Raw genomic sequence first — 27,031 nt, 5'->3', positions numbered from 1 at the left:
AGTTATGAGAGTGCACAGATGTTCTCATTAAGGCAGTATTGATCCAAACAGCCACTTAATATCTGTCCCTTTAAATGCCTTGCAACTCTGGAATGCTGTTGTGAAAGGTGCCAGAGTACAGTATTTCCTAAATTCTCACACATTCTTTACTTTCTGATTGATGTGGTGAACTAGGAGTAGGAAGGTGGTCACAGACAATGTGTCCTCCTTCTCTTGTCTGACCAAAACATGAAGCAATCACATCCACTGCGAGTCTGGCTGTGGCCTTAGCCTCTTCCTCAGAAGTTGCCAAATGAGGATTGACTTCAACAAGATCCAAAGCTGACAGCAACCCTGGAACAATAAAAGGGAGAAGACCTTAGAACATGTTCTGGCTGCTACTTTGAGGGCTGTTCCACCTCACACAGTGACCTACTATCAGAAAGCCCTTCATAGTCTGGGAAGATAGCTCTGTAGGTGAAGGTACCTCAGCCACGCCTGATAACCTGAGTTTGATCCTTAGGCTCCACATAAGAGAGCCAGATCAGCAATTTGTCCACTGATCTCCCCATGTACTCACCACTCCACAAACAGACACAAAACTAACAACAAAAACACCCAGGCAGTGGTAGCACACCCTTTTAATCTCAGCATTCAGGAGGCAGAGGTGGGTGGATCTCTTGAGTTTCAGGCCATCCTGGTGTACAAAGTGAGTTCTAGGACAGCCAGGACTACACAGAGAAATTATGTCTGTATAAACTAAACAAACAAGAAAACCTGGTGGGCCCACAGTTAAGAGCACTTGTGCCTCTGATTGAGGACCCAGGTTAATTCCTAGCACCCACGAGTGTCTATTACTCTTAATCCCATAAGATCCAACACCCACTTTTGATTTCTATGGGCACCAACCATGTATGCACAGTTATATATAAAAAAGCATACACATCCATACAGACATTTAAAGACAGCCCATGTGTCTCATCCTCTTGACTGCATGTTTAAGTTAAGATAACTGTGTTAGTACAGAACAAGTAAAAAAAAAAAATCTACTCATGTTTCAACTACTGTAATAAGTAAGCATAGTTGTCAGAATTTTAGGTATTGTGTCTGTTGGGGGTTTTATTGGTTCTTTTCCCTCTCATGCAGTACTATATATTGAACCCAGAGTCTTTATGCATACTGAGCATGTACTTTACCACTGCCCATCAGTACTTTAATTCTTGTGTGCGTACACGCGCCTGTCACTATGTGTATGTGGAGGTTAGAAGGCAACCTTGGATGCTGGTTTTCATTTCTGCTTTGAGACAGTGTCTCACACATGCCAGGATAACTGTCGCCATCTTACCACAGAATTACTGGTGTTTGCTGTCCCTGGGGATCCAAGCTCAGGTCTTTATGTTTGTGCAGCAATTGCTTTACCAAACACTTAGACATCTTCCTAACTTCATTAACATATCTCTTGAAGCACCATCACATGCCCAGAAGTATAGTTATTGCTGTAAATTTTTTTTTATTTTGAGACAAGGTCTTGCTATGTACCCCAGGCTAGCCTCAAACTGTCAACCTACCAACCTCAGCCTCCTGAATGTCATTTACTCCACAGCTAGCTCAGACTTCCATGACTGAGTTCTAAAAACAGGTTCCACACGACATATTTATCTTTTATCTGACTGCCTCAGCACCTTAGCATTTAGTCAAAGAAAAGATCCAGCTATATGTTGACTGGTTCAATCTAGATTTCAGTTGCCTAAACTGAGAGTTTGAGTTTGTGCCCAAGTCCTCAGCATTATTCCTTTGTTTGGAGTGGGCTGAGGGAAAGGAAAGAACTTAATCCATAGCTGCCTTTCCACTTCTGTCCCTCCTTATCTGGCCTGCTTCCCCTGAGACTTTTAACACTTACTCTGGGTTAATCTACCTCTTAAAGAGTGATCTGAACAAACTAAGATTCAATAACACAAGTATTTAAGAATATCTAGGCTGGCTATAAAGTCATATAAGGTATATTCTAATACCTGATGGTTCATTTATATTACATTATGGTACATGACAAACTGTCCAGTATTTCTTACAGTCTTAGTGATGCATAGTTGAGTGTATTGTACTAAATTACAGTATCCAAGGATGCTAACAATGCATTGTCATCATTTGCTGCACAGGAACCCATGTCCCTAGTGAGTTGTATCTCATTCCCAGTGGTTGAACCTAGCATCTCTAGCATATCCTAAGTAGTAATCAGGAGGATTTGCACCATCAAAAATGTATATTGCTTGTGTTTCCAGACTATTGCTGTCCTACAGGTTAGTTTAAGCAAATTGCTGTCTTTGTTGATAAGGTTATGTCAACAAAACAGGGAAACACAAGACACACCACTGCCACAACTGCTTACAAAGGTTTTTAACCTCTCTTGAATGAAAGTAACAGAAATGATGAATTTCCAAATTCGCTGTTAACTGAAAGACCATTGCAATATTAATGTTTGTGGGTCTAAGAATAATTCTGTCTCCTTACAGGCAGAGCTAATAGGCAATTCTCTCCTAAGGTTATAGTAGACTCTAAAGACTCAATCCCCATTTCTTTTCCAGCTAGATAAGGGTTCCTTATATGGCTAACAGGGTAAAGGTGTCTGCCACTAATCCAACAACCTGAGTTCTATTTTTTAGGACTAACACAGTAGAAGAGAGGGGACTACTACTAGTTGTCTTCTACACACATACACACATGATAAATACTTTCTAAAGGATTTCTTGTCTATTGTGAAGTGTGCACTTTTAATCCCATCACTTTGGAGGCAGAGACAGGCGGATCTCTGAGTTAAAGACTACCCTGGTCTATCTAAGTGAGACCAGACCCTGCCTAAAAACAAAAAAGAATTCTGTGTAGGTCTTTAGCCTTTGAATCTTGGGATTGTTTGCTTCTGTCTCCTAGTTGCATGAAATAATTGTTGAAGTTGTATCATGTGGTTGTTACTCTTGATAATTTAGAATTCACCTTAATCATGACCTTAGTAGACGTTCATTAGCCATTTCTCTAATAGTATCCTTATTAAAGTTACCAACAAGCCTCAGTAAGGCTTATCTCTGATTAAAAAGAAAAAAAAGATACTAACTAAAACTGTCTTCAAGACCAAGTTTGGGGAGATAGCTCAGTCAGTAGAGTGTTTGTCTAAGCATGAGGACCTACCACAGACCCTCAATAAGAAGCTAGGCATAGTGTTATGTGATTGCAATTCCAGTGTTATGGAGGCTAAGTTTAGACTGTATTGGCTAGCCAACTTGCCCAGTCATTGAGTTCCATATAAGTAAGAGATCCAAGAAACAAGATGAATAGCACCTGAGAAATGACAGTTGAGACTGACCATATTAAAAATGTTTTTCAAGAAATGCTATTAAAAGCTGGACATGGTGGTGCACATCTGTACTCTGAGCACCGATGAGATGAAAAGCAGGGTCATCCCCTCCTCAACTACATGAGTTTCAAGTCAGTCTTAACTACACAAGACCAAAAAAAGGGGATTCAAGACAAGCTTAATTCCAAGTAGTGTCTAACTGCTGGTGAATCACCACCAACCCTTTACAACTAGAGAAAGTAACTAAGCTACTTGGCTTGTCTTCTTAATCTGCCTTTAGGCAGCTTAGACACAGGAAATGCATGTTCGACATTCTGTTCCATATACCATATCTATTGAGTGTGTGAGTGACATAATTTCCTGTGAGGTATTAGCATACTTTGGTATAGTCCCAATCCAAAGATGGCTCTAAATATTTATTAGCCATATGACTCTGGGCTATAAAAGTTTAACCCAGAACAAAGTGATACAGAAAAGATCCGCTGCAGAAAGAGATTTAGGCATGTTTCATATTCCTATATGGCTACATACCTGTATTATGTATTTCTTCAGTAATATATACTCCTTCTCTGTAGGTTAATCCCCCTACAACAGGGGTTCCTGTGGCTGGAGCCAGTTTAGGGTCAAATGCATCGATATCAAAGCTCAGGTGGATTGGCCTCTGTCTCCTGGAGAGGAAAAGAACGAGACACTATGTTATGCTTGCAGCCTTCATTCTGTGGCCACAACTTGTTTTGTTCTCCTCCTGGTGCTCTGCTGATTCCGTGTGTTTCTAGATTTCTATTCCTACAGATGACCAAGATTGGCATATTAACGTCTTCATGGTACTTTAAGATATTGACATTTGTTCTGCCTGCTTCAGAAAACCTCTAGTACATTTTTCTGGGTTTCCTAGGGTATTGCCGTCTCTCGGGAACACTTCACTTCCGTCATACACGAATTAAGTTAGCTCAGTTAGGTTATAGTTGTTGAATGAACATAATCCAGTTTTATGCCTGCAAATTTATCTTCCAATTCTAACTTGAGTGCAGGTATCCCATGAATAAAGCTAACATCAACATTCTTGTAGCAGATAACTTGTTGGCAGCTTAGAGAATGATGAGATGCAATTCTGATATCAACCACTCGGAAGAGAAGCTCCATTGTGGGAAAATGAGCCTAACTAGCATATTGTTTGTTTAATGCAGAGCTTGGATGAAGCAGTAATGAGGTTAGGAAGAACGGGGCCACTGGAACAGTCTTGAAGGCTTCTCACCAAAAGACATAAAATTGAAAACAATTAAACTTATAAGAAGCAGGATGAGTCATTGACTTAACCCCTCCCAGATCTAGAAGAATGTGGTTTATGATGGATACTGTGCCTTTCTGAACTATTTGAAAATGCATGTACATTTTACTTTTTACTTTGCTCAATGTATGGGCTTAGGTGTGCTGCTCTTCCAGAGTTTGCCCTGCCTCCTCCTGGGACCTAGAAATAGACATTTAGGTCATTTCTTACTTGCCGATCAGCCGATCAAATGTCTGTTCCATGACCTTCTGGATACCAAGTCGATCAATCTCTCTCATGGAAAAATACTGGATGTCATAATTCTTTAAGATAAAACTGGCAAGATAAAAGGGAAAACTCTAGTTTTAAAAGCCTTTAATATGTATTTAGGGACTCTTGCCTTTATAGTGACCTAAAACAGATAGGCAGGGCTGGCCCAAAGCTAACCTCTTCTGCGTCAACTTACTGTTCGGGAGGTTCCACATCTCTTAAGCCAATATACACAATACTTGGGGAAGAGAGGCAAGGCTTGATCCAGGAAAATCCTGGCATCTGTGGTACCTGTGAAGAGAGTAATGAAGCAGACCAGTCATAAATCCTTACTCTCACTACGACAGTCACATGTGCCCCAGAGTATACTGTCACTCTTCTGTTTACTACGAGATGACACAGCACCTGAGCTGGGAGGAAAAACTGTCCAATGGGAATGATTCAGAAGATCAGCTGCAAAGTAATACAGGTTTCCTGAGAATGTAAAAGCATCTTTTCTAAGGTGATCCTGGTTTCTCATTCCCAAGTAGCAGGAATATTGCTGGTTAGCCTTTCCCACCCCTTTGCTCATTACAGATGGAATCCTTAATCTGTTCTAGCTTAGCTTTCGAATCTTGCTGAACAGAGAGTCTCATCTGTCAAACAAAGACTTCCTTGGCTTTTGAAGAGCTCAGAAGAATTTTACCCAGAGGTAAGCATGGTGACAATAGCCTCTAAATCAGTGTGTTTTTGAGTGTGGCCTCTGACCTAAGTCTGGGCTATGGAAATATCCACTACTACAGTTCTCACCTACTACTACAAACTTCATTTTCCAAATGATTATGCACTTCACAGAAAGCAGAGACCTAGTTATTTTTGTAGCCCTAGCATCTAGTTGACTGCCCAGTCCATAATAATATAAATATAAATATAAATATAAATAAAAGTGAAAGAGTTAGAAAGAGTTAGTAAGTCACATTTAGCCCATCCTTGGTTCAAATCTCACTTAGATTTTCAAAGCCCGGGCATAACCGTGCAAGCCATTCATCTTCTCATTTGGGCCAGCTTACCTTGTCTTGTAGTTCTCTGACAAGAAAGGAGAGTGGCTGTCCATGTATATTTCCAGATACAGTGGTGAGGGGTGTATTAATGTCAGCATGAGCATCAACCCAGATGACACAGAGATCTGGGTGGTGTCGGGCGTGGCCGATAATGGTACCTATTGCCAGGCTGCAAAGAACAAATATAATAATCTTCAAGGCCTTCTACTTGGCAAACATGCCCAGTAACAGATAACCTCAGCCAACAGTGCTTACACTCTGTCCCCAGGGCAAAGTCAGGGTCTAGCCTGAAGCTGGGCTGCAGTGAGACCGAGACGAAAGTCCCTTAGTTGTACCTCCCAAAGATCAACTTTTAAGGGAATTAGACAGGATTAAGATAGAGCTTTATAAAGAGTCAGTGCTTCAGGCCTAGGGGACCCAACACCCGCTTCTGGACATGTAGGCAGAACACACATTCACATACAATTCAAAGTTACCTGGGAAAAGCCGTTCTGGTGACTGGCTGTCCCTGCAGTGTGGCAGCTGTCACAGCTGCTCCATGTTAGTTTGTTCATTAGCACCAGAAAAGGAGCTCAAATACTAACATTTGTCCAGTGAATGAAATTTAGTTGAGCAATGGAGTTTTGTCTGTAATAACTTGCAAAAATGCTGCCTAATCTTTTTAATCTAACTTCCCGGGGATCTGGTACATGAGGATTTTTGCTGTTTGGTGGCAATGGAGTCTCTCATGTTGCCTAGGCTGGTCTCTAAGAAGCTCAGGCAGTCCTCCCACTTCAGCTTCAGCTTCCCAGGTAGCTGCAGCTATAGGTATATACCATACATCCACTTACATTAACTTTCTTAAGATAAAACTTAGGAAGCAGACTTGCAGTGTGTGTGAGGCCCTGACTTTAATCCCCAGCACAACATACACACGCATTGTGTGTAACAATGTCTGTCTGTATGTATGTAACACTACTGAAAACCTGAAAAGTGAGGCCATTAGACATTAAAGTTACAAGGCTATCCTACCGAGCTCATGTACACCACTGGACAGTCATTCAATAGGCATCTCTTCCTTGCTATAACAGCCCGGTCAGTTTTGAACTGGAAATAAGTAACCTTGGTTTCAGTGTATATAGCTGTAGGCAAAAAGGAAAACTAAAGGCTGTGGCTGTCACTCTGATGAGATCTCCAGGGAGCCATGACCAGGAGGGAAAACAAAAACCAAAACAAAACCCAAGAATAAGCATTTAGAGATGGGACAGAGATAGGAGACAAGAGACCCGTCCTCCCCTCTGGTTGATTCCATTGACTGTCCAGTCATCTCTAGAGAACCTGAGTCTGATCTGAGTTCTTTCTTACCCTTCCTGAATTTGTGTTCCTTTTTCTTTTTTACTGGATAAATTTTGTTTACATTTCTAATGTTATCCCCTTTCCCACATTCCCCTCCATAACCCCATCCCATTCCCCCTCCCCCTGCTTCTCTGAGAATGTTCACCCACCCCCTTCTGCCTCCCTCCTCCCCACCCTGACATTTCCCTACACTGCAGCATCAAGCCTTGGCAGGACCAAGAGCTTCTCTCATTGATGCCCAGCAAGGCCGTCCTCTGCTACGTGTGCAGTTAGAGCCATGGGTTTGTCCATGTGTACTTTTTGGATGGTGGTTTAATCCCTGGGGGCTCTGGTTGGTTGGTATTGTTCTTATGGGGTTGCAAACCCCTTCAATTTTTTTTCTCAGTTCAATGGTTGGCTGCGAGCATCTTCCTGTGTGTGTTAGGCTCTGGCAGAGCCTCTCAGGAGACAGCTCCTGAATTTGTATTCCTAATGAGGAACCTACTTGCTTCTGAAGCTGGAGCAAAGGTTTAACCTCTGATATTATCTAGAAAGTTCTCTGAGGAAAGTTCTCAGGGAAAATTGCTAGGCTGAATCAAAAAGGGAAACAAAGTGGATTTTAATGCCAGCTCTGGTACTTCCTGGGGTCAGGCCTTGAACAAGGTATTTAACCTCTGTCCCTCAGAGCTGCTAGCAATAAATGAGATAAAGCTGTATCTGCCACAGGACACCACTGGGATTAACTAACTGAAAGCGTTAGTAAGTGTTCACTGCTGCGATACTTGTACTTGATGAGTAGCTCACACCAAACACCCTGGTGGAACCTGGCTACACTAGTCCAGATCTCAACCTCTGAAATTCTATAGTCTTCAGTATTTTTCAGTCTTTAATTTTACATGTATTTATTTAGTCCTAATAGATCTCGGTTGAGCATTATCTCATACTTGGACATAATAATTCACCAAGAAAGACTTAAAGGCCTGACCATATCCATATTAGAGAGAAAATGTGTTTACAAGGAAGGAGTCCTAATAAATGAATTAGCAGAAATGCTAATAGAAGCATGCAAATTCTGTCTATGGATGGATCCTACCAGTTCTCCCAATACAACCAGAAGAATGTCTTGAGACAGTTTCTCAGAACCTTGCTTAGTCTACCCCTGCACTTAATGTGTTGAGTGTGCATAGTCTCTTTTGTGATGCGTTTTTTCTAAGTAAGGACACTGAAATAAAGGTAATCACTAGGCCCAAACCTTACCTGTGGTCTCCTCCCATGGTGACACAGGTATAGCCACCTGACACAGCTTTACTAACCACCTCAGCCAGTTCCTGATTGGCAAGACCCACTGAGCGAGGATGCACGACCAGATTATTGAAGGGATCATCTTTGGGAACATTAGTAAAACTCAAGTCTCCAAAGTCTTTTAGGTGGCATCCTGCAACAGATGAAGAACAATAGAAAACCATCTGTGTCATTCCAGTGTGTACTGGCCTGGGCTACAAGTAATTACTAGGGACAAAGTGGTAACATGTCTTACTTTGTCCGACAACAGTTCCACATGTCACCCACTAGCAAAGTAAGCCCTTTTATGAACACCATTTTCACTAACCTAAGAATCATGAATTAGGTAACAAGCAAATAGACCTCACATCTCAAAATTATAAAGTGGAATTAAAGTTTTTAAAAAATCATTAGGATATAAAAATTAAGTGGTTTGGGGGCAAAAATACATGTGTAGAAATTCTTATGGCCCTAATTTGATACTTAGCAATGCAAGACAACAAATTCTCAAATTTTTTTTCTAGAATAAAAGGTCAGGAGCTAAGGTTGGAGAGATGGCTCAGAGGTTGAGAGCACTTTCTGCTTTTCCAAAGGACCTGAGTTATGTACCCAGCACTCACATCAGCTGTCTATAACTAAAGCTCCAGGAGATCCAGTGCCCTCTCCTGCCTTCTTCGGCACCAGCACACAGAGCATATACATGCATACATGCATACATGCATACAAGCAATACATCTCTTTTAAAAAGTCAGGAGCTGGGAATGTAACGGTGGAATATTACCTAGTGTACACAAAGCCCTAATCCTGGCACTTAAGATTTAATGGCAGGAGGATCAGAAGTTGTCTGTCACCTTGGTTACATGAACAAGCTCAAGGCCAGCCAAGGCTATAAGACTTGTCCCCAAAATAATAACAAGTCAAACAGAGGACATAAAGAGAGAAGTTATCCAACATTTATTTGTTACAGGGACCCAGGAACTGATCTATCTGCTTATCATAAATTATTTCAGACTCAAAATAATGAGACAACTGAAATAAAGTTTACTGTATAAGTGAAGAAAGAAAAAGAAACAGCAGAGAAGGAACCTGCTCAAGGTCATACTCCTCCGCCAAGTGCCAACGTCAAAGCCTATGGCTAAGACATCTGGAAAGCATTTGATTTTTGTTACTGTTTTTGTTTGTTGAGACAGGATCTCACTGTGTAGCCCTGGCTATCCTGGAACTCACTACATAAACCAGGTTGGCCTCAAACTCAGAGATCCACCTGTGTCTAAGTCCGGAGTGCTGGGAACCATACATCTCAACATTCAAAGAGGTCAGTTAAAGATTGGAGTTATGACTGTGTGACTAAATCATGAATTTACACTGTACAGTTAGGATTTCCTTTTTAACCCAGCTCACTCTAAAGCAGAACTTGGAGAGAGTGTAGAAATGAGAAGTGTTAACTCAAAACAAAAAAAATCATAAGGCCAACAATGACCTGCTGAAGACATGAGAATGGTTCTACTCTGTTGTGGTAGACACAGTGACTAAAATCAACTTGGAAACGCAAGTATTTGGTAAATACATTTCAGATCATAGTCTATCACTGAGGGAAATCAGAGCAGGAAATCAATTCTGGAACATGAAGACAGGAACTAAGGCAGAGACCATGGAAGAATGCTACTTACTAGCTTGCTCTACATGGCTAACTCATATATAACCCAGGAACACCTGTCAGAGGTTAGCAATACCCATAGTGAACTGGGCTCCTTCACCTCAGTCGTTCAAGAAAATGCCTCATGACTGGGTATGGTGGTACAAAACTTTATTTCTAGTACTCAGGAGGTAGAGGGTGGTGAGTTCCAAGCCATCCTGGTCTTTATAGGGAATTCTAGGCCAGCTAGGTCTACAATAGAGAGACCCTGTCTCAAAAGAAATGCTCCCTCAGACTTGTCTACAAGCCAGTCTAATGGAGACAATTCTTAATTGGTATTCCCCATTCCTAAATGACTCTAGCTTGTGTCAAACAGACAGAATAGCCAACCAGCTCAAGAGCCAACAGAAAAATTACCAAATAAAACAGCTGTTTAAAAGGGTTTGTAGGTGAGGGGCTCCTGGTGATATGGCTCAGCAGTTAAGAGCACTTAACTGCTCATACAGAGGACCTGTGTTGAGTTCTTACATCCTCATGGGTGACTCAAAACCTCTTTGAACTTCAGTATAAGGTGATCTGACGCCTTCCAGCTCTTGCACAAACATGGTGTAGATACACATTAGAAAGTTTGGAGAAGGGCTAAGTAAGGTGGCTAATAGAGGAAAGGCTCTTGTTTCCTGCCAGACAATCTCAGTCTGATCTCTGTCTCTGGAATATGCATGGTAGGTGGAAAGAACCAACTCTCAAAAGTTGTATTCTGACTTCTACACATGTACCATGCCTCATACATGCTCACACATACAATAAATGGAAAAAAACATTAAGTTTGAAGATACATAGACAAAAAAAAATTTTTCAAGCCTGTGTGGCTGGAGAGGTGGCTAAGATCTTCCAAAGGAGTTCCCACTCCAGTACCTACACTGGGCCATTCACAGTCTCCTCTAACACTAGCTCTGGGGAATCTGAGTTTTCTTCCAGTTCCCCAGTTACATTAACACTCTTGGTACACTAGAGACCGGTGTAAAATTCACTAGAGCTGGAGTTACAAGAAGTTGTGAAGCCAGTACAGATACTGAACTCCAGTCCTCTGGCATAGTAAGTGCTCTCAACTGCTGAGCCATCTCTGCAGATCAGCTGGACAGATCTCGTGGGATTACTCTTCTAGAGTATTTCTGCCTCCTTGTTAACCACAGCAACTTCCTAAACTACATCAAGTGTGAGGTTGTTAATGTGGTATAAGAAACTGGAGCATACCTGGTGTTTTGAATATTATGATATTTATTATTAAAGGCATGATGGCTATTCTTGGTTGTCAACTTGTCCATCTGGAATTAACAAAACCCTAATGGCTTCATAAACCTGCCAAGAATTTTTCTTAATTAAATATTGTGATGTAGGAAGATCTAATTCTAATTCAGACCTTCGAGGTGGGAAGATACACCTTTAATCCAGATCTTTTGAGATGAGAAGATTCACCTTTAATCTGGGCTATACCTTCTGCTGAGAGCCTATATGAGGACATGAGAAAAGAGTTTGTTCATTCTTTGCCTGCTTGCCTTCACTTTGCCAGCACATCGATTCCTTAGATGGCATTGGAACCGAGTTCTTCAGAATTTCAGTATGTACTGAAGACCAGCTGAGACATCCAGCTTCATAGATTGAACCACTACTGAATTCTTGAACCTTCTCTTGGTAGGCAGCCATTGTGGACTAACTAGACCATAACCTGTGAGCCATTCTAATAAATCTCCTCTCTATACATTATATAATGAGTATATAAATTTTGTAAGTACTGTTTCTCTAGAGAACCCTGACTAATCAAAAGATTATAATAATGTTAATATTAACTTTCAGAACTACTTGCCAAATCTTTAACTCATAGAACTCTTCATATGACCAATAAGAAAACAAGGATATTAACGTTTCCGTGGATAAGATTAAGTAATAGAACTTAGGGAACACTCAAGCCCAATCAAGGATGCTAGGGTATAAACTGAGATAAGCCTGACAGAAAACAGTATTCTACTCACTTAAATGTACTTACCAGAAAGGAGCTGCACAAGGTCTAAAAAGAACCTTACAGCATTACACCAAGGAAGAGAGACTGCATTTCATGGGAGGACTTTGGTCATTAAATGTTCAGCTCAGAGGCTAAGCTATAACTCTGAGGTAGAACAATTGCTTAGAATGCACGAGACCCTGGATTTGATCCCTGACACTAATTGGGGAGGTGCTGTTCGAGGTAGTTCAACAGATTCATTTATATATGAATGTGGACTCTTAAGATTACCAACTCTGGAGGAGTAGATAGATGTCCCAGTGATGACTAGCACTGACTGTCCTTTCAGAAGACCTGGGTCTTCTGAAAATTCCTAGTACCCACATAGTGGCTCACAACATTTGTAACTCCAGTTCTAAAGGATCTAATGCCTCTTTTAGCCTCTATGGGCGCCAGACATGCAGGCAAAACACCAATACACATAATAAATTTTTGGGGATTGCTTGTAGAGAGATTACCTACTACTTACTGACTCTTAAACAGTTTTCTTGTTTCCCCACTTGCTTCCTAGGTGCCTCATATACCCACAAGGGCTTCCTGACAGTGCATGCTGGAAGAACTATTTCTCAATCTAATTATGCCAGCTGCATGCAATTTTGATAATTTATATGTCAACATGAGTCTGGCTATGAAAACCTGATAAGCTCTGCCTTGTGTTTTCACAACATTAAGAGGCAGACCCTGAAGGGAATTCAATCTTGAAAAGGTATGACAGCCTTTCTAACTCGGCTTTTAGATTTTCACAGTGTAAGTGCCAGGTGAAGAGTAGGGACAATGACTACCAGAGTCAAGGAATGGCCCTCTGCAAGTCCAATTTTTACTAATACTGTATCGATGTGTATTTTCCCTCCTCCCTTATAGACGATAGAAATTCTTTTTTAAAAGAATAAGAAAGTATCTAATGACATAGGCTCCCATGTTACTTCCTAAACCTGACAATGAATTCTTGAAGACCTTTATGCATAATACAAGATTTTTAGGTGGAATAGGTTAAATTGCTGCAATTAACTACTCAAAACATAGCTCAAATACAGCCATGTTTGTTTACCATCCAAGTAAACAGCAGGCTTTTGTCTGTACAGTGATTCAGGAACCTGGCTCTTGGCTTTGCCACACCTAGGGTTTTGTTCTTGTGTGTCTAAGGATAGGTCTCCCCAGGTTCAAGACATCAGAAAGAGAAAAAGTCACAGAGACACACCACAAATTGCAATGCCTACAGCAGACATTGCTCAGCAGAAAGGGCCAAGTTCTCCAGAACAGTGCATTACTACACAGCACAAAGCCAGTGCTTTCAAGGTTGAACCAATTGGGCAATGGAGCCCTGCCTCATCCACCATGCTCATCTGACCTTTCACCATCAGGTCTCTTCAAACATTCAGACAGCCTTTAACGTAGCCAGCAGAATGCAAAAAAACAAAACAAAACAAACCTGCTTCCTAGCACTTTGTCAAACCCCAGAGCAGGAATTCTTTATACTGCAGAACAAACAAACATTTCATTGTGTCAAAAATTTGTCATGGCCCCTATCTTAATTAGTAAGCATATATTTGAGCCAGGCGTGATGGTGTATCTCTTGAGTTCCAGTTCTAGTTTGAAGCCAGCACGGTCTATGAACTGATTGAAGGACAGCCAGTGCTACATAAGCAGACTCTACATTTAAGAAGAAAGGTTTGGGCCTAATAATGACTTAAAATTCATGGTCTGAAATTATGAGCAAATACACTGGGACAAGAGTCCCAGCTGTCACCAGAAGTCATAGAGGGGTTCTATCAAAGGACAATGAGTTTCTAAGCCCTTTCTGCAAATTGTGTTAAATGGTAACAAGGATTAACATAGTAACAAGGAAGGGGGCAGGACAGGGGATTACATGTCACATGAGACATCTTTTTGGTTTTTCTCTCCACCCTTCTTCCTCTTATGCTTTCTTTGAAACTAATGTTGTAACTTAAAACTTCCCAAAACTTGTTTATGTCTGCATCATTTCATGAAACAATTTTGGGGAAGAAGACCCAAACAGGCAGACTGTCACAGTAAATAAATGAGATCATTAAAGAATAAAAAATAAATACACTTGCTGTTTGAGTTTCGGACTTGAGATTTATTCTTTAAATAGTCATATGGGGACTACGGAATTTACCACCGGAAATTCTGAAGCCTTTCACTACAGAGAGTCGGCACGGCAGCCTAGCTAGAGAGGCCCACTTCCGCCCTGTTAAAGGATGGGGGCGGCCATCTTGAAAGAAACTTAAATTTTGGAAATAGCGACTCAGTGTCACGGCCAGCCGCCTTAATGAATATCTAGAAGGAAGTCAAATCACTTATGTGAAAGGCGATCTTTTCTCATGTCCCAAGACAGACTCTTTAGCCCATTGCATCACTGAGGCTTGTCAAATGGGTGCTGAAAAAGCTGTTCTCTTCAAGGAGAGATTTGGAGGGGTTCAGGAATTATTAAGTCAACATGACAGAGTTTGGAAAGAACATTATAGCCTATTTCATGCTGGCTGAAGCCTGGTTTGGTCTTCCATTATACTGTGTCCATGGACAGAGATTTCTTGTGACTGCTTTTAACTGTTAAGAGAGTTTTGTTGTTGCTGCTGCTGTAGTTTTTTTTTTTTTTTTTTAAACTTCCTCAAGATTGGCCTTTACCACATTATATTAGAGTTGTTGTCAAAGTTACCGGTCTCTTCCCCTTTTTTGTCCATGAGTTTGCAGTGTGCATATACATACATGTAAGGAGGCAAGAGGTTGGCACCATCTGTCTTTGTTTACTCTCCACTGTATTATTAAAAATTTTTGAGACAAAAAAAGTCACATGGGGCTGGAGAGATGAGTAAGGGGTTAAAAGTACTTTTGCAAAAACCTTACAATGATTCCCAGCATCCACATGGCATCTCAAAACTGTAACTTCAATTCCAGGGGATCCAATGTGCTCTTGTGACCTCCTTGGGCATCAAACACACATGGTGCACATCCGTACATGCAAGCAAAACATCCATAGATAAAAGTGAATTTAAATTTGTTTCTAATTTATTACATGAATTTTGGCTTGGATTCGAGGCTCTGAAATAGCTTCAAACATAATTCTTTCACTTTGTATTACATGTTTATGTGAAGCAGCATTCTCAAGGTTGACTATAGAATAAGATCAATAAATATCAATCAGCTCTGAAAAACATTGACAATAACTATGTCTGGAAAAATCAAGTATTTAGCCAAGATTTGTTATTTTTTTAATAAAGTCTTACATTTGTACCCAGATTTGCCTGCAACTCATTATGTCCCTTGATGACCTCAAACTTGTAACGATTCTCTTGTTTTAAACCCCATTTTTGGTATAAGGGAACATAATTGGTTCAAGATTTAATTCTGTATGTAAAACTAAACACATCAATCTCAGTATATGGATTTGCTATTGTATTTAATAAATATTAAAATGTGTATATAATTTATGATTATCAGAAAAGGTTTGATTTATATAACCATAAACATGAAAAGATAAAAATTGCTCAGGGGAACTGGGTGGTGGTGGCATGCCTTTAGTCCCAACACTCTGGAGGCAGAAGCAGGTAGATCTCCAGATTCAAGCCAACCTGGTCTACATAGTAAGTTCAAGAACAGCCAGGGTTACACAAAGAAACCTTGTCTTGAAGCAGGGAAAATTTCTCAGGTTAAAAAGAGTCATAAGTGGAAAACTTTAAGTCCTAATATAGATTAGGAAATAACATGGTGGAAGCTGGCCTTCCATCCACAAAGATTTTTCTCTGGAGTAAACCTGTTAGAATAAACTAAACTCATCAGCTTTCCTAGAAGTGGGATGGGCCCATGTAACCAGCATGAGCCAGCAAGTACAACGGGAGAGTAATGTTCTGCCATAGCTTCTTAGAAAGGGAAAAGTTCTTCTGCTCCCAGAAATGAGTATACAATTAAGTAGGAGCTTTGCCAACAGCACGAGTTAAGAATCTAGATCTGAGACCCAGAGCTACCAAACAGGTTCTAAACTTCCAGATTGTTTGCTTGAAAGTGAAATTCATTTTTTTCCTAGCTGCTGACGTCTCTGGTTCATACAGGTGAGGTTAGCTACCTGCCACAGGGCTTGGATGCAGACTCTGATGATAACGGAGGAAAAACTGGCTCTTGTTAATACAACTAATTTGGGAGATGACAAGGAGAACTTAGAGTTTGTATCTGAGTTGGTAAAGCAAGGGCTTGAGATTGCAGACAAGGAGCCATCACAAGAAATGGGAACAAGAATTTAGAGGAAGTTGACATTGAAGACCATGTGTATTTATTTATTTTCTGGGAAAAGATCTCACTATATAGGTCAAACTGGATTCTGTGTCAGCCTCCTAAGTACTGACTGGGTTTACGGTTATGTACCACCATACCTGCTAGACTGTAGAAATTGCCCTGACTTGTACATGCACACTGTGCACAAACACATAATTTAAAATGTGTTTTTAAAAGGGCTGGAAAATGGCTCAGTAGTTAAGAGCACTTGATGCCCTTTCAGAGGACTTAATTTGGATTCCCAGTACCATTGGTAACTCCAGCCCCAGGGAATCCAATACCCTCTTCTAGCCTCTGAGGGCACCAGGCACCCAGGGGGTACAATACATACATACATACATACATACATACATACATACATACATACATACATACATGTTATAGGAAAAACACATAAAATAAAAAATACATGAACAAAAGCTGTTTTTTTTTAATTAAAAAAAAAAGGAAATTGATCACCAATAGTGACATCCAAGGTGTAACTGAGAGTAGGGAAACCTAAAAAGACTTTCTCAGGCCTCAGCTCCTACTTCCCCAGGGCAGATGGTTCATCCCACAAGGGCAATATGGTTCAGACAGGACCAAAGCAATGCGGCATTTTGGTTTGTGCTATAGTCTTGATATGGTTTTAAATGTGCCTCTCAAAAATCATACGTTGAAAACTTAAATCATGTACCAGTGCTGGGAAATGTGTGTGTAGTGCAGGAAGTGTAGTGGGACGTGTGTGTGCAGTGCAGGAAGTGTAGTGGGATGTGTGTGTGCAGTGCAGGAAGTTTAGTGGAACGTGTGTGTGCAGATAGATCACATAGCTTCCTCACACACAGATTAATTCTAATTACAAGAGAACACAAGGCTATAAATTGGTTCTAATTCTCTTTTGCCATGTGGTGCTCTCTGCCATGTTAGGATACAGTAAACTCGGGCATCACTGAATGTAGTCTCTTCATCATGAACTCCTCAGCTTCTATACCTATAGCCAATAAAACTCTGTTTATTGTACCTCATTTAATCTCAGGTATTCTATTAAAGCAATAAAAAATGAATTAACACAATCAGCAGCGGAAGTGTAAATTTTCTGACGTTTGGCTTCCAAAGATGTGTCCAAATGATGTTACTGACAAAGCAGATTCCGGAACTTAATTTTAGAGACACTCCTGCCAATCACCTTCCAATCCCACATATAGACCTACACTGAATTACGCTCATTGCTCTTTGACAGTTGCTTTGTTTCCTGACTGCGAAGGCAGACTGTCTTTTTGTATGTAAGAGTGACTACACACCTGCTCTATTCCTTCACTGATAGCAAATTCTGATATTCGCTATTTGCTACTGATACAACCTAGCAACCAATTTTTTGTCCCAAAGATATCCACGTGTTATTCAAACAGCATCCTAAAGACATTAATTTCATTTTTTCCAAAGTAGAATTGTCTCCTTTTCCCAAAAGCTAGAGATTCTAAGTTTGTAGCCTAAGATCTAGATGCCAACAGCCACGATTCATAAAGTCTATGCAAAAACACAATAGTTTACGGTGTTTGTAAAGCAAACAGCATAAACCATGCAGGTCACAAGTCCATACTTTCTTTCCAGTCACAGCAGTCTACACAGTTTGTTAGATGCAACTTATATGCCATGAAGTTCATTCCTAGGATTTACAGTCCAGTGGTTCTTTAACATATTACTCACCACACTGTAAAAATGTCAGTACTAGCGAATTCTAGAACAGCGTCAGCTACCTCCCCTCAAAACCTAAACCCATTTTCAGTCATGTCCTATTTCCTCAGCCCTTAGGAATGATTAAGTTACTTCCTCCACAGATCCACCCACTTTAGACATTTCACCCTTAGGAAGCCAGTCAGTGGCCTTCTGGCCTTCTTTCATAGCATAATGTCTTAAGACCTCTATGTTTCAATTTTGATAAAATCCATGTGATCTATTTTTAATTCTGTCACATGCGATTTTGGTGACTGGGTAAGACAGCTAAGAAACTAGAGTCTAGACTAACCCAGATCCTCAAAAGTTCACATGGTTGCTTACACACTTTCATAACTTTACATTACATTTAGAACTTCGGTAAATGCCCAGTTGGTCAGAAGAAGGAAAGACTTATTTTTATTGCATGTTCACATACATACATGTGCATGCCTGTGTATGTGCATATATATGCACCATGTGCATACCTGGTACCCTTGGATGTCAGAAGAATGTGTTGATCTCCTGGAACTGGAACTACAATATGGAGACCCCAGTCCTAAGAACAGCCAGTGCTTTAACCACTGAGCCACCTCTCCAGCCTGAATTAAGAATTTTGATAAATGTTACAAGAAAGAATCCTTTTATAAATTTTATTTATTTTTGTACAAGGGTATCCAGTTGCCTGAAACCACTTATAAAAGATTATTCTTTTCCCAATTGACTTGTGTTAGTCAAATAAAGATCAGCCTTGTAAATAGAGGATTCTAAGAAACTACTAGAATTCTCAAATAATGACAATTTCCTAGGAACAGTCTTTTGAAGATGCTAAAACCTGGAGTAGAAGGCTAACCCTTTTGAACACAGCAACCTTGGCTAGGGTTTGGGAATGGGTTCTATTCATAATCTAGACCTGACTCGGGGTCTTTGTAGGTGCTGTTTTCTCTGCCTAAAATTTGCTCAGACCTTTTTTTTCTTCCTTCCCAGGGTTTGCTGACTCAGCTGCTTTTCAGTGACCTCTAACTAAGGTTTGATACTTAACATCTCCAACCTTCTCTGTCCCCATCCCCACCTGACATATTTCTGTGTTTTCTATTTCCATCTCCAATCACACCTCATTAGGGCATTGTTAACAGGAATTAATTTTGTCCACTAGGGTTATATATAGGTCTAGCATCTATAACTTATCAGCACTCTAACAACAATATGCAAATTATACAACTTTATGCATCAATTATCAGAAATGAATACACTCACTTTTGTTTTGAGACAGGATCTTGCTAGCTAGCCCTGTAACTTAGTATGTAGACCAGAATGGTCTCGAAATCACAAAGATCCACTTGCCCCTACCTCCAAGTTAAAGATGTGTGTCCCCATGCTCAGCTTGTCATAGTTTTTTAGTGCCTAAAAGCTGCTCTTAAGAAAAATAAACCTACCAAGTGGTGGTGGTACACACCTTTAATTCCAGCTATTGGAAGACAGACACAGGCAGATCTCTGAGTTCCAGGACAGCCAGGGCTACGCAGAGAAGCCCCGTCTTGAAAAACAAAAACAAAAATAGAAAATAGAAAAGAGCCCTATCCTTTCCTCTTTCTCTCGAACCAGGTGACCTCAGCCATGAACAACAGCAATGGCCAAGAGTAAGGCTTGGGACCTGCGCAGCAAGAAGGAGGAGGAGTTGTTGAAACAACTAGACAATCTGATGATGGAACTGTACCAGTTTCGCATGGTCTAAGTTTACAGGTAGCGCTGCGTCTAAGCTCTCCTGTGTCCTCACGGTCATTGACCAGACTCAAAAGGAAAACCTCAGGAAATTCTACAAGGGAAAGAAGTACAAGCCCCTGGACCTGCAACGCAAGAAGACTAGAGCCATGTGCCACCAGCTCACCAAGCACAAGGGGAAGCTGAAGACCAAGAAGCAGCTGCAGAAGAAGCGGCCGTACCCACTGCGCAAGCGCACAGTCAAGGCCTGAGATGGTAATGACAATAAGGTCAAGACTTAAAGGAAGATAGAAAGAAAGAGAGAGGGGGGAGGGAGGGAGGAAGAAAAGAAAAGGAAAATAGACCTCAGCTGGGCACAATGCCACACACCCGAAATTCCATAACTCGGGAGGCTAAGGCTAGTTGTGAACTTGAGGCGGGCTTGGAATACATAATGATAGCTACTGAGAGAAACAAAGAGAAGGAGAGATGGAAGGAGGGAGAAAGAAACCTGAAGATGTGAGGCATACTTTGTGCTAATTCACAGTTTAAAGTCAATGTGTTTTGAAGGATATTTAGTCCTATAACACCACCATCTCACTAAAAACAGAATGAAAAAGAAAATTCAAGTCACAATAGGTCCATCTATTGAGAACTTGATAGCTGCAAGGAATGTGACAGTTCAAAAATCAAAGCACCAGGAAGTTGCTGAAATACAAAAGAATTAAGATGTACTCCAAGATTAAAGGCCAAAGAAACTAAACTAGGAAGATGCATTAAAAAAGAAAGAAAGAAAGAAAGAAAAAGACAAAACAACAAAACCCAGATTGTGTAAATGGGGAGGGAAGCAGAAGACCAAAATTTGAAATCTAGGTCACAGCCTGGACTCACAACCGCCTGCTCCTCACCGCTGCTTATGACGTAGCTAATGACAAACAACAGGAACCTGCCTAAGCAGAGAAACAACTTACAGAACCTGAGACTTTCCTAGAATCATTAAAGAGAATCTTAAGTCTAAAGTCAGGCACAGTGACAATGACCTGTAAGCCTTGGGTTAGGGAAGCTAAGGCAGAAGATTGCTGTAAGTTTGATGCCACCCTGGATTTCCCACCACCACAGTTATATAGTAAGACACTGATTTAAAAAAAAAAAAAAAAAGTCTAGTTTAAATGCTTGCCAGGAATAAAGACACGGGCAATGCAGAATGACCCAGTGAAGGAATCGTCACAGTGCCTTCTGGAATTTCAAATCAAAATTTGCTATGCGTGCTTTTCTTGGTGGAACCCAGGTCAAATGGCCACAGCTCTAGCTGCAATAAAAAACAAGGTGGAATGTGCAAATGAAGAACCTGACACTGTCGATCAAGGTTCTGAGGCTCAATCTGCCCCAGATTCCACAGAAGCTCCGAGCACCCTGGAAATTACAAGTAGAAAGTGTCCTGTGCTTAGAGACAGCATCGAGCCTAAATTACCACTTTGAAGCCTCACTTTGGAACTATGGTCATGTGACTCAGCTGTGCTCGTGAAGAAGCCACGTGTCCTGAGGCTGCTGTACGAAAGGACTGAACAGTGTTGGTAGGCCACAGGTGCCGGAACTCAAGAAGCCGCTTGGGGATTTTTTGGTCCTTCATCACAAAGCTCACATTATTTTTCCTAAGACATTGCTTCTTGAGTTCACTTGGCACTTCTTCAGATAACAGAAAAGGAATCTGTTTTGCTAATGCAAGAAACTGCTGATAGAGCGTCTGAGGTAGTCTTTATACATTAGAAACTTTGAGGCTGAGAACTGAGATCCAGAGATCTGTGAATTCCACATCTGCATTTGCTTTCAGAGGTTAAGAGAACCTCAGGAGGTATGTGAGCTGTGCTGTATGACAGCCATGGCTCAGCCTGACTCCTTCCCACCATCCACTAAAATGTCCATGCTCATCCCCAGGGATGTGCCTGGTGTATTCTGCTGGTTACTTATCATACAGCTGCTTGGATCAGCACTTCACTCTCTCCTGGCCTCCTCTCCTCCCCTGGTGCTCTTCCCGAGAGATCCTCTAATCCACAAACCTTCAACTGATGTGTCTCTGGCATTTGTTCATTATGGCAGACCCTGGTGACAATCACATTTTATGTATTTTATGTATGTATTATTTATATACATACATATCTGCATATATACACACATACACATCTGCATGTATGTGAGTGCATATGTGATACAGTTTAGGAGTCTTGACTAGGTTTGTTTTCTGCCAGCTAAAGAATTTAAGCAGGAAAAATTCTGGATTGCAATAGGTTACCACAGAGCAATCTTAAACATGGCCAACAGGAACAGACACCATCAGCAGCAAAAGAAAGGTGTTTATTGGGGGCGAGGAAATGCATTCATACAACAGAGACACAGAGAAGAAGACACTCTGAAAAGACCAGAAAATCCATTCTTTTCTTGAGGGCTAGGGTTTTCAAGTCTCTGAAGATTGGTCAGTTTATAGAAAGTGAGGATGATTGATTGGCACACAACTGTTGTGTGACACATCCTGATCTGGCTTTGAACTTATTGAGCCAGTCTGTCATCAGAGTGCCTGCTGGTGGGAAACAAAAGCCTACAAGGCATTTCTTATAAGATGCCAGGCTTTTGTCTCAAGTCAGGAGAGCGAGGTAGAAGTTGGCCATCTTGGAAATTCTCCACCTTTATTAGATAGCCATGGCCCCTATCCCTATGTGTCTACGTGCCAGGCGTCTCTCATATGTGTGTCATGTGCATGTCCAGTGCCCATGGAGATCAGAAGAGGGCATCAGATGCCCCGCAGTTATAGTTGAGCATCTGTGTGGGTGCTGGGCCCTCTACAAAAGCAGCAGGTACTCTTAACTGCTGTGTTCTCTCTTAAGCCTCCTCCCCATCTTACAGCTCTGCCCCAACCTGACCACCCTCTAGGAAGCCATGCTTGCTTCTCCACCTTTGTTCTAATCCCTCGTCTTTCTTTTACAGGTATCTCAAAACCCATTATGTTTAAAACCAAGTTTATTTCATCTTCAGATCTGCTCTTCTGCTGGGCATGGTGGCACACACTTTTAATCCCAGCACTTTGGAGGGAGAGTCAGTTATATTTCTTCAAGTTTGATGCCAGCCTGGTCTCCATATCAAATTCTAGGACAGCCAGGGATACAGAGAGACCATGTCTCAAATGATGAAAATCTGCTTTTCTTTCTATCTTTTCTTTTCTTTTTTTTTTTTTTTTTTCATTTCACAGAATCACCCATAACCTAGTTCACTTAAGCCATTCCAAAGACATCACCACCATCTCTACCTTATCAAAGGCCACCCCTCCTTTGACAGTTGGCCCAGGCTAAGTTGAAAGTGCTCAGGTGACTTCAGTTGTTTGATACTCAAGCTGGGGTAGGCTCTCTGTAATTAACCCCTCACCCATTCCCCTGTAAGCCATTTCAACAAACTCACTGGTTCACCAACTTCTGTGGTTATTTTTACTTTCATCTGTCTTTGGTTCCCTATCATGGTCCCACATAAGAGGGACACATTGGATGATATTATTCCTGATTCTGAAAGATGAGTGCTCCTTAGAATGACTTCATGACTAGCACCTGCTTCAGGGTAAGGATGGACATCTGTAGTTCAACCAGATTCTGCATTCCCATCCCCACAGCTTTCTATTGGCTATAAAGTCTGTATTCACAGCACCAGATACGATACGTGAATGGTCCTAGTGACAATGGGGGACATGCTGGAAGTATTTGGGTCAGATACCAAACAGGAATCGGAATTTGGCGCCTTGATACTAATAGTTCTCCACTACTGCAGACATGGTGTTTATCTCGGTGTCTGATTTACTTCTGGTCCTAAACGTCTAAACAGTACCTTAATTACAACACAGAGAATTGCAAATCTGACTTTAAGGAATGCCAGATTGTAAAATGTAAATATAAAATGTAAAATGTGCATTGTAAAAATGCACAGATCTGTCTAGCTCTTGACTCAGCTTGGAGGAGTCAGAACTCTTCCATGTAGGAGGTCAGGAACTGCTTTTAACAAGTCACCCAAGTGATTTTGTAATTAGGGAGTTTGGAAAAAAAAAAAAAAAAAACCTACATCAGGCTTATAATGATACAAACCTGTTAGCCCCAGAGAGGCAGCCTGGAAGGTGAATGTCTCAGAGCAGCTCAAGTCTCAGGAAAGCTACCTTGTAACGGGAAAGGCTATTGAGCAGTTAAGAGTGGCGCTAGCTAGCATCCTTAGCTGCACTTGTCCTACACTGATGGCTTGTTGCAGGACCTGCTCTGCTTCACTTCCCTAACACTGGAGGCTTCCTCTTAAGACCCCCTGATAGAGTGTTTATCTGCAGAAGGAATCCAAAGGCCAGATGGGAACAAACCACTTACAGGTGCCAAGCTGATACCACAGGATCGGAATAGGAGAGATCAGATTCTGAACAGGTCCCCCCCCCCCCCCCCCCCCCCCGTCTTGAACAAGCATGGAAACCCAACCACTTACCCAACATGGAGAGCCTCTTCAGCAAGCCAGCTTCTCGAATGGCAGCTGGACCATATTCCACTCCTTTCTTTTTCTGTGAATCATACAAATCCCACGGGCATAAGAGAAGGCGAGGGAAGGAGCAGCAACACTTTGACACACAAATCTCGGATGCTACATTGAGCTCCTAACAGACTCTTCTGCAAACCTTTCGCAGCATCAAAACTTCTACGGCGGTTCATTAAATGCTTAAAGGATGGAGGAGGGAAGATTTCCTTCTTGAAAGCAAATCAACCTTCTGAGTCCCTCACTGAGAGCCGGACCAGAGGAGTCTCAGATTGGAAAAGGGCTCAGTGAGCTATGATCGGGTGATTAAGAGTGTGTATCTGACTGGACCCGGCACCTAGCTTCCCCATCAGTGAGTGAGCCCTCCGCGACAGCAGGTTTCTTTCATTGAAGGCAGAACAAAGCCCCTCAGGTCCTTCCGCAGTCGCAGAGACCAGCATCGATTCTTTCCAGGTTAATGCTCTTTCTGCAATAATAGAACCTGAAGCCTCCCTTAATCAACGATCCCGGTTTCCGCCTTCTCCAGCTTCTCCATGGAATCCTCTCCCCTTTCCTTCCTTTTATCACTCCAAGCTGGAAATACCCACCTCTCCGTCGTTGATGCCCACTTCCCTCTTCATGCCCAGTGCCCTCTTAGACCCCTTGCCTTCTTCCATCAATCTCTCATCTCCTTCTGGATCGGGGGAAAAACCCACGTGCACTCCAGGTACCCGCCAAGGGAACCCGTGAGCTCTTCCCCACCTTTTCCCACCCTCCCGGACCCAGGAAACTCTCTAAGCTTAGTGTCTGGTCATCTCGGGTCGCAGCTCTCACCTGTCCCCGAGAGAAAGGGGCTCCGATTACAGCTACAGAGTGGACGGATCTCGTCAGGACGCAAGGAATTTGCCGGTGGAGGAGACGGGAGATGCTGCTTCTCAGGAACATGACTGTCAGGGAGGGGATCACCCTAGGAGAAGCGGCTCTTTGCAACTCAGGACCTCGAGTGAGTGCAGCCTCCCACAGCTTCACTGCTTCACTAGGCGAGCGCTCCGCCCTGTGACGTCAGCATCTCTCGGACACGCCCCCAACCAGCGCTGCCCCTCCTCCCCCTGCACCTTCTCCGAGGACCACAACTCTCTTTGGCCTGGGACGCGCCCGCTGTTGAATCACCAGTAGATATGTCTTCTCTTTCCCTGGGCACACCCCAAATGCCTAAGCCACGAGGGCGAATACCATAAAGCCACTGATCAGAGTGGCACCTGTGTGGCTTCCCGGGAGCAGTGGTCCTTGCCAGGTTGGAGACCTCAGTGGAACTTGGGAACTTGACACACATACCGCCCCAGGTGCTATCCCAGCTGAAGACTAGCCGCACCCAGGGTCGTCTGCTAACCCACACCAAGCGAGCCTCCATCTGCAGCTTTCTATCTCAAAGCATAAAATCCTAGAAACATTTACCCCCATCTTTGAACAGTCAAGACTCAGTATCCTGAATCTGACTTTTTAAAGACTAACCTACCTTGGATCTACGGGGGAAAATTAGAATCTACCTAGCAATTACTTTCTATGTGTTTTTTTTTAAACAAAATTTTATTTCTTTTTTAGATTTTATTTTATGTGTATGAGTGTTTTGCACACACACACATATGTATATATATATATATATATATATATATATATATATATACATATGTGTGTGTGTGTGTGTGTGTGTGTGTGTGTGTGTATATATATATATATATATATATTATGTTTGTGCACCACATGCATTCATGGTGCCCAGGGAAGTCAGAGTAGATATAGGATTTACTGGAACGGGAGTTAGTACTACTTTGTGAACCACCATGTGAGTGCTGGGAATGGAACCCAAGCCCTTTGCAAAGACAAGTGCTAACTGTTGAGCCACCTCTCCAACCTGTTTTCAATTCTTTACATGAACGATGAGAGCACTGATTATTAAAGGCCAAATATAACAACACATTTTGACCATGCTAAATTAATTAAAAGGAGGCTAAAACAACCCCAAAATATCAAGGAGTTTCTCGTAGCCTTAATAGTAAGTAATGTTTGATGGCTCTGCAATTATGAACACACATTGCTCTGGCAGAGGACCTGAGTTTTTGCAGAGTTTTGTTCACAGCCAGTAACCCCAGCTTCTGGGGAATCAGATGTTTCTTGTCTTTACAGACACTGCAATCTAGGGGAGACAGAAGGTTTTGAATTGCTGATTGTAAGCCTAAGTTCACAGTATGAGAAAAAATGACATATTGAATGTTCCATACAGTGGCACAACTGTCTAACAGTGCATTCTTAACTGTGACACTGTAGGGTGCAGATATCCAGACCTTGCTGTTTCCCAGATCCATTTTTATATAAACATCTGAGATTTGTTTCACCTGATGCCAAATTATGTGCTTATTTCTAAAGTAGTTCAGCAGTCTCCATAGCAACACTAACTCCAAGTTTAAAGGCCTTTATTCTTAGGGGATACTCAGCATACTTGTCTCCCCCTGCTGGTTTAATAAAGACATCTTGCGCTCTTAGCAAAATCAGCCACTTATTACCAGACTGGCAGGGCTGTAGTTCTTTAAATGGCTTTGTGTTTTTTATTACTGAGATAAAACAGCATGACCAAACAACT

The 27,031-nt window shown here is 41.7% G+C and overlaps 1 protein-coding gene across 1 annotated transcript; it reads right to left on the bottom strand.

Annotated features, from left to right (window-relative positions):
• Positions 1-122: 122 nt before the first annotated feature.
• Positions 123-25,338, bottom strand: ARG2 (arginase 2; the record flags this gene model as incomplete). The annotated part of the gene is made up of 8 exons (XM_080928861.1): positions 123-333; positions 3,857-3,993; positions 4,824-4,928; positions 5,059-5,153; positions 5,912-6,071; positions 8,474-8,651; positions 24,370-24,442; positions 25,228-25,338. 8 exons carry the CDS (start codon positions 25,336-25,338, stop codon positions 128-130), a joined length of 1,065 nt encoding a protein of 354 aa, XP_080784987.1. The 3' UTR covers positions 123-127.
• Positions 25,339-27,031: the final 1,693 nt, after the last annotated feature.

Source organism: Micromys minutus (genome assembly GCF_963924665.1).
Source record: "Micromys minutus genome assembly, chromosome: 1".
In the NCBI taxonomy this organism is placed as follows: Eukaryota; Metazoa; Chordata; class Mammalia; order Rodentia; family Muridae; genus Micromys; species Micromys minutus.
The sequence above is the reverse complement of the archived record's forward strand: the minus strand, read 5'-3'. Positions and strand labels throughout refer to the sequence as shown.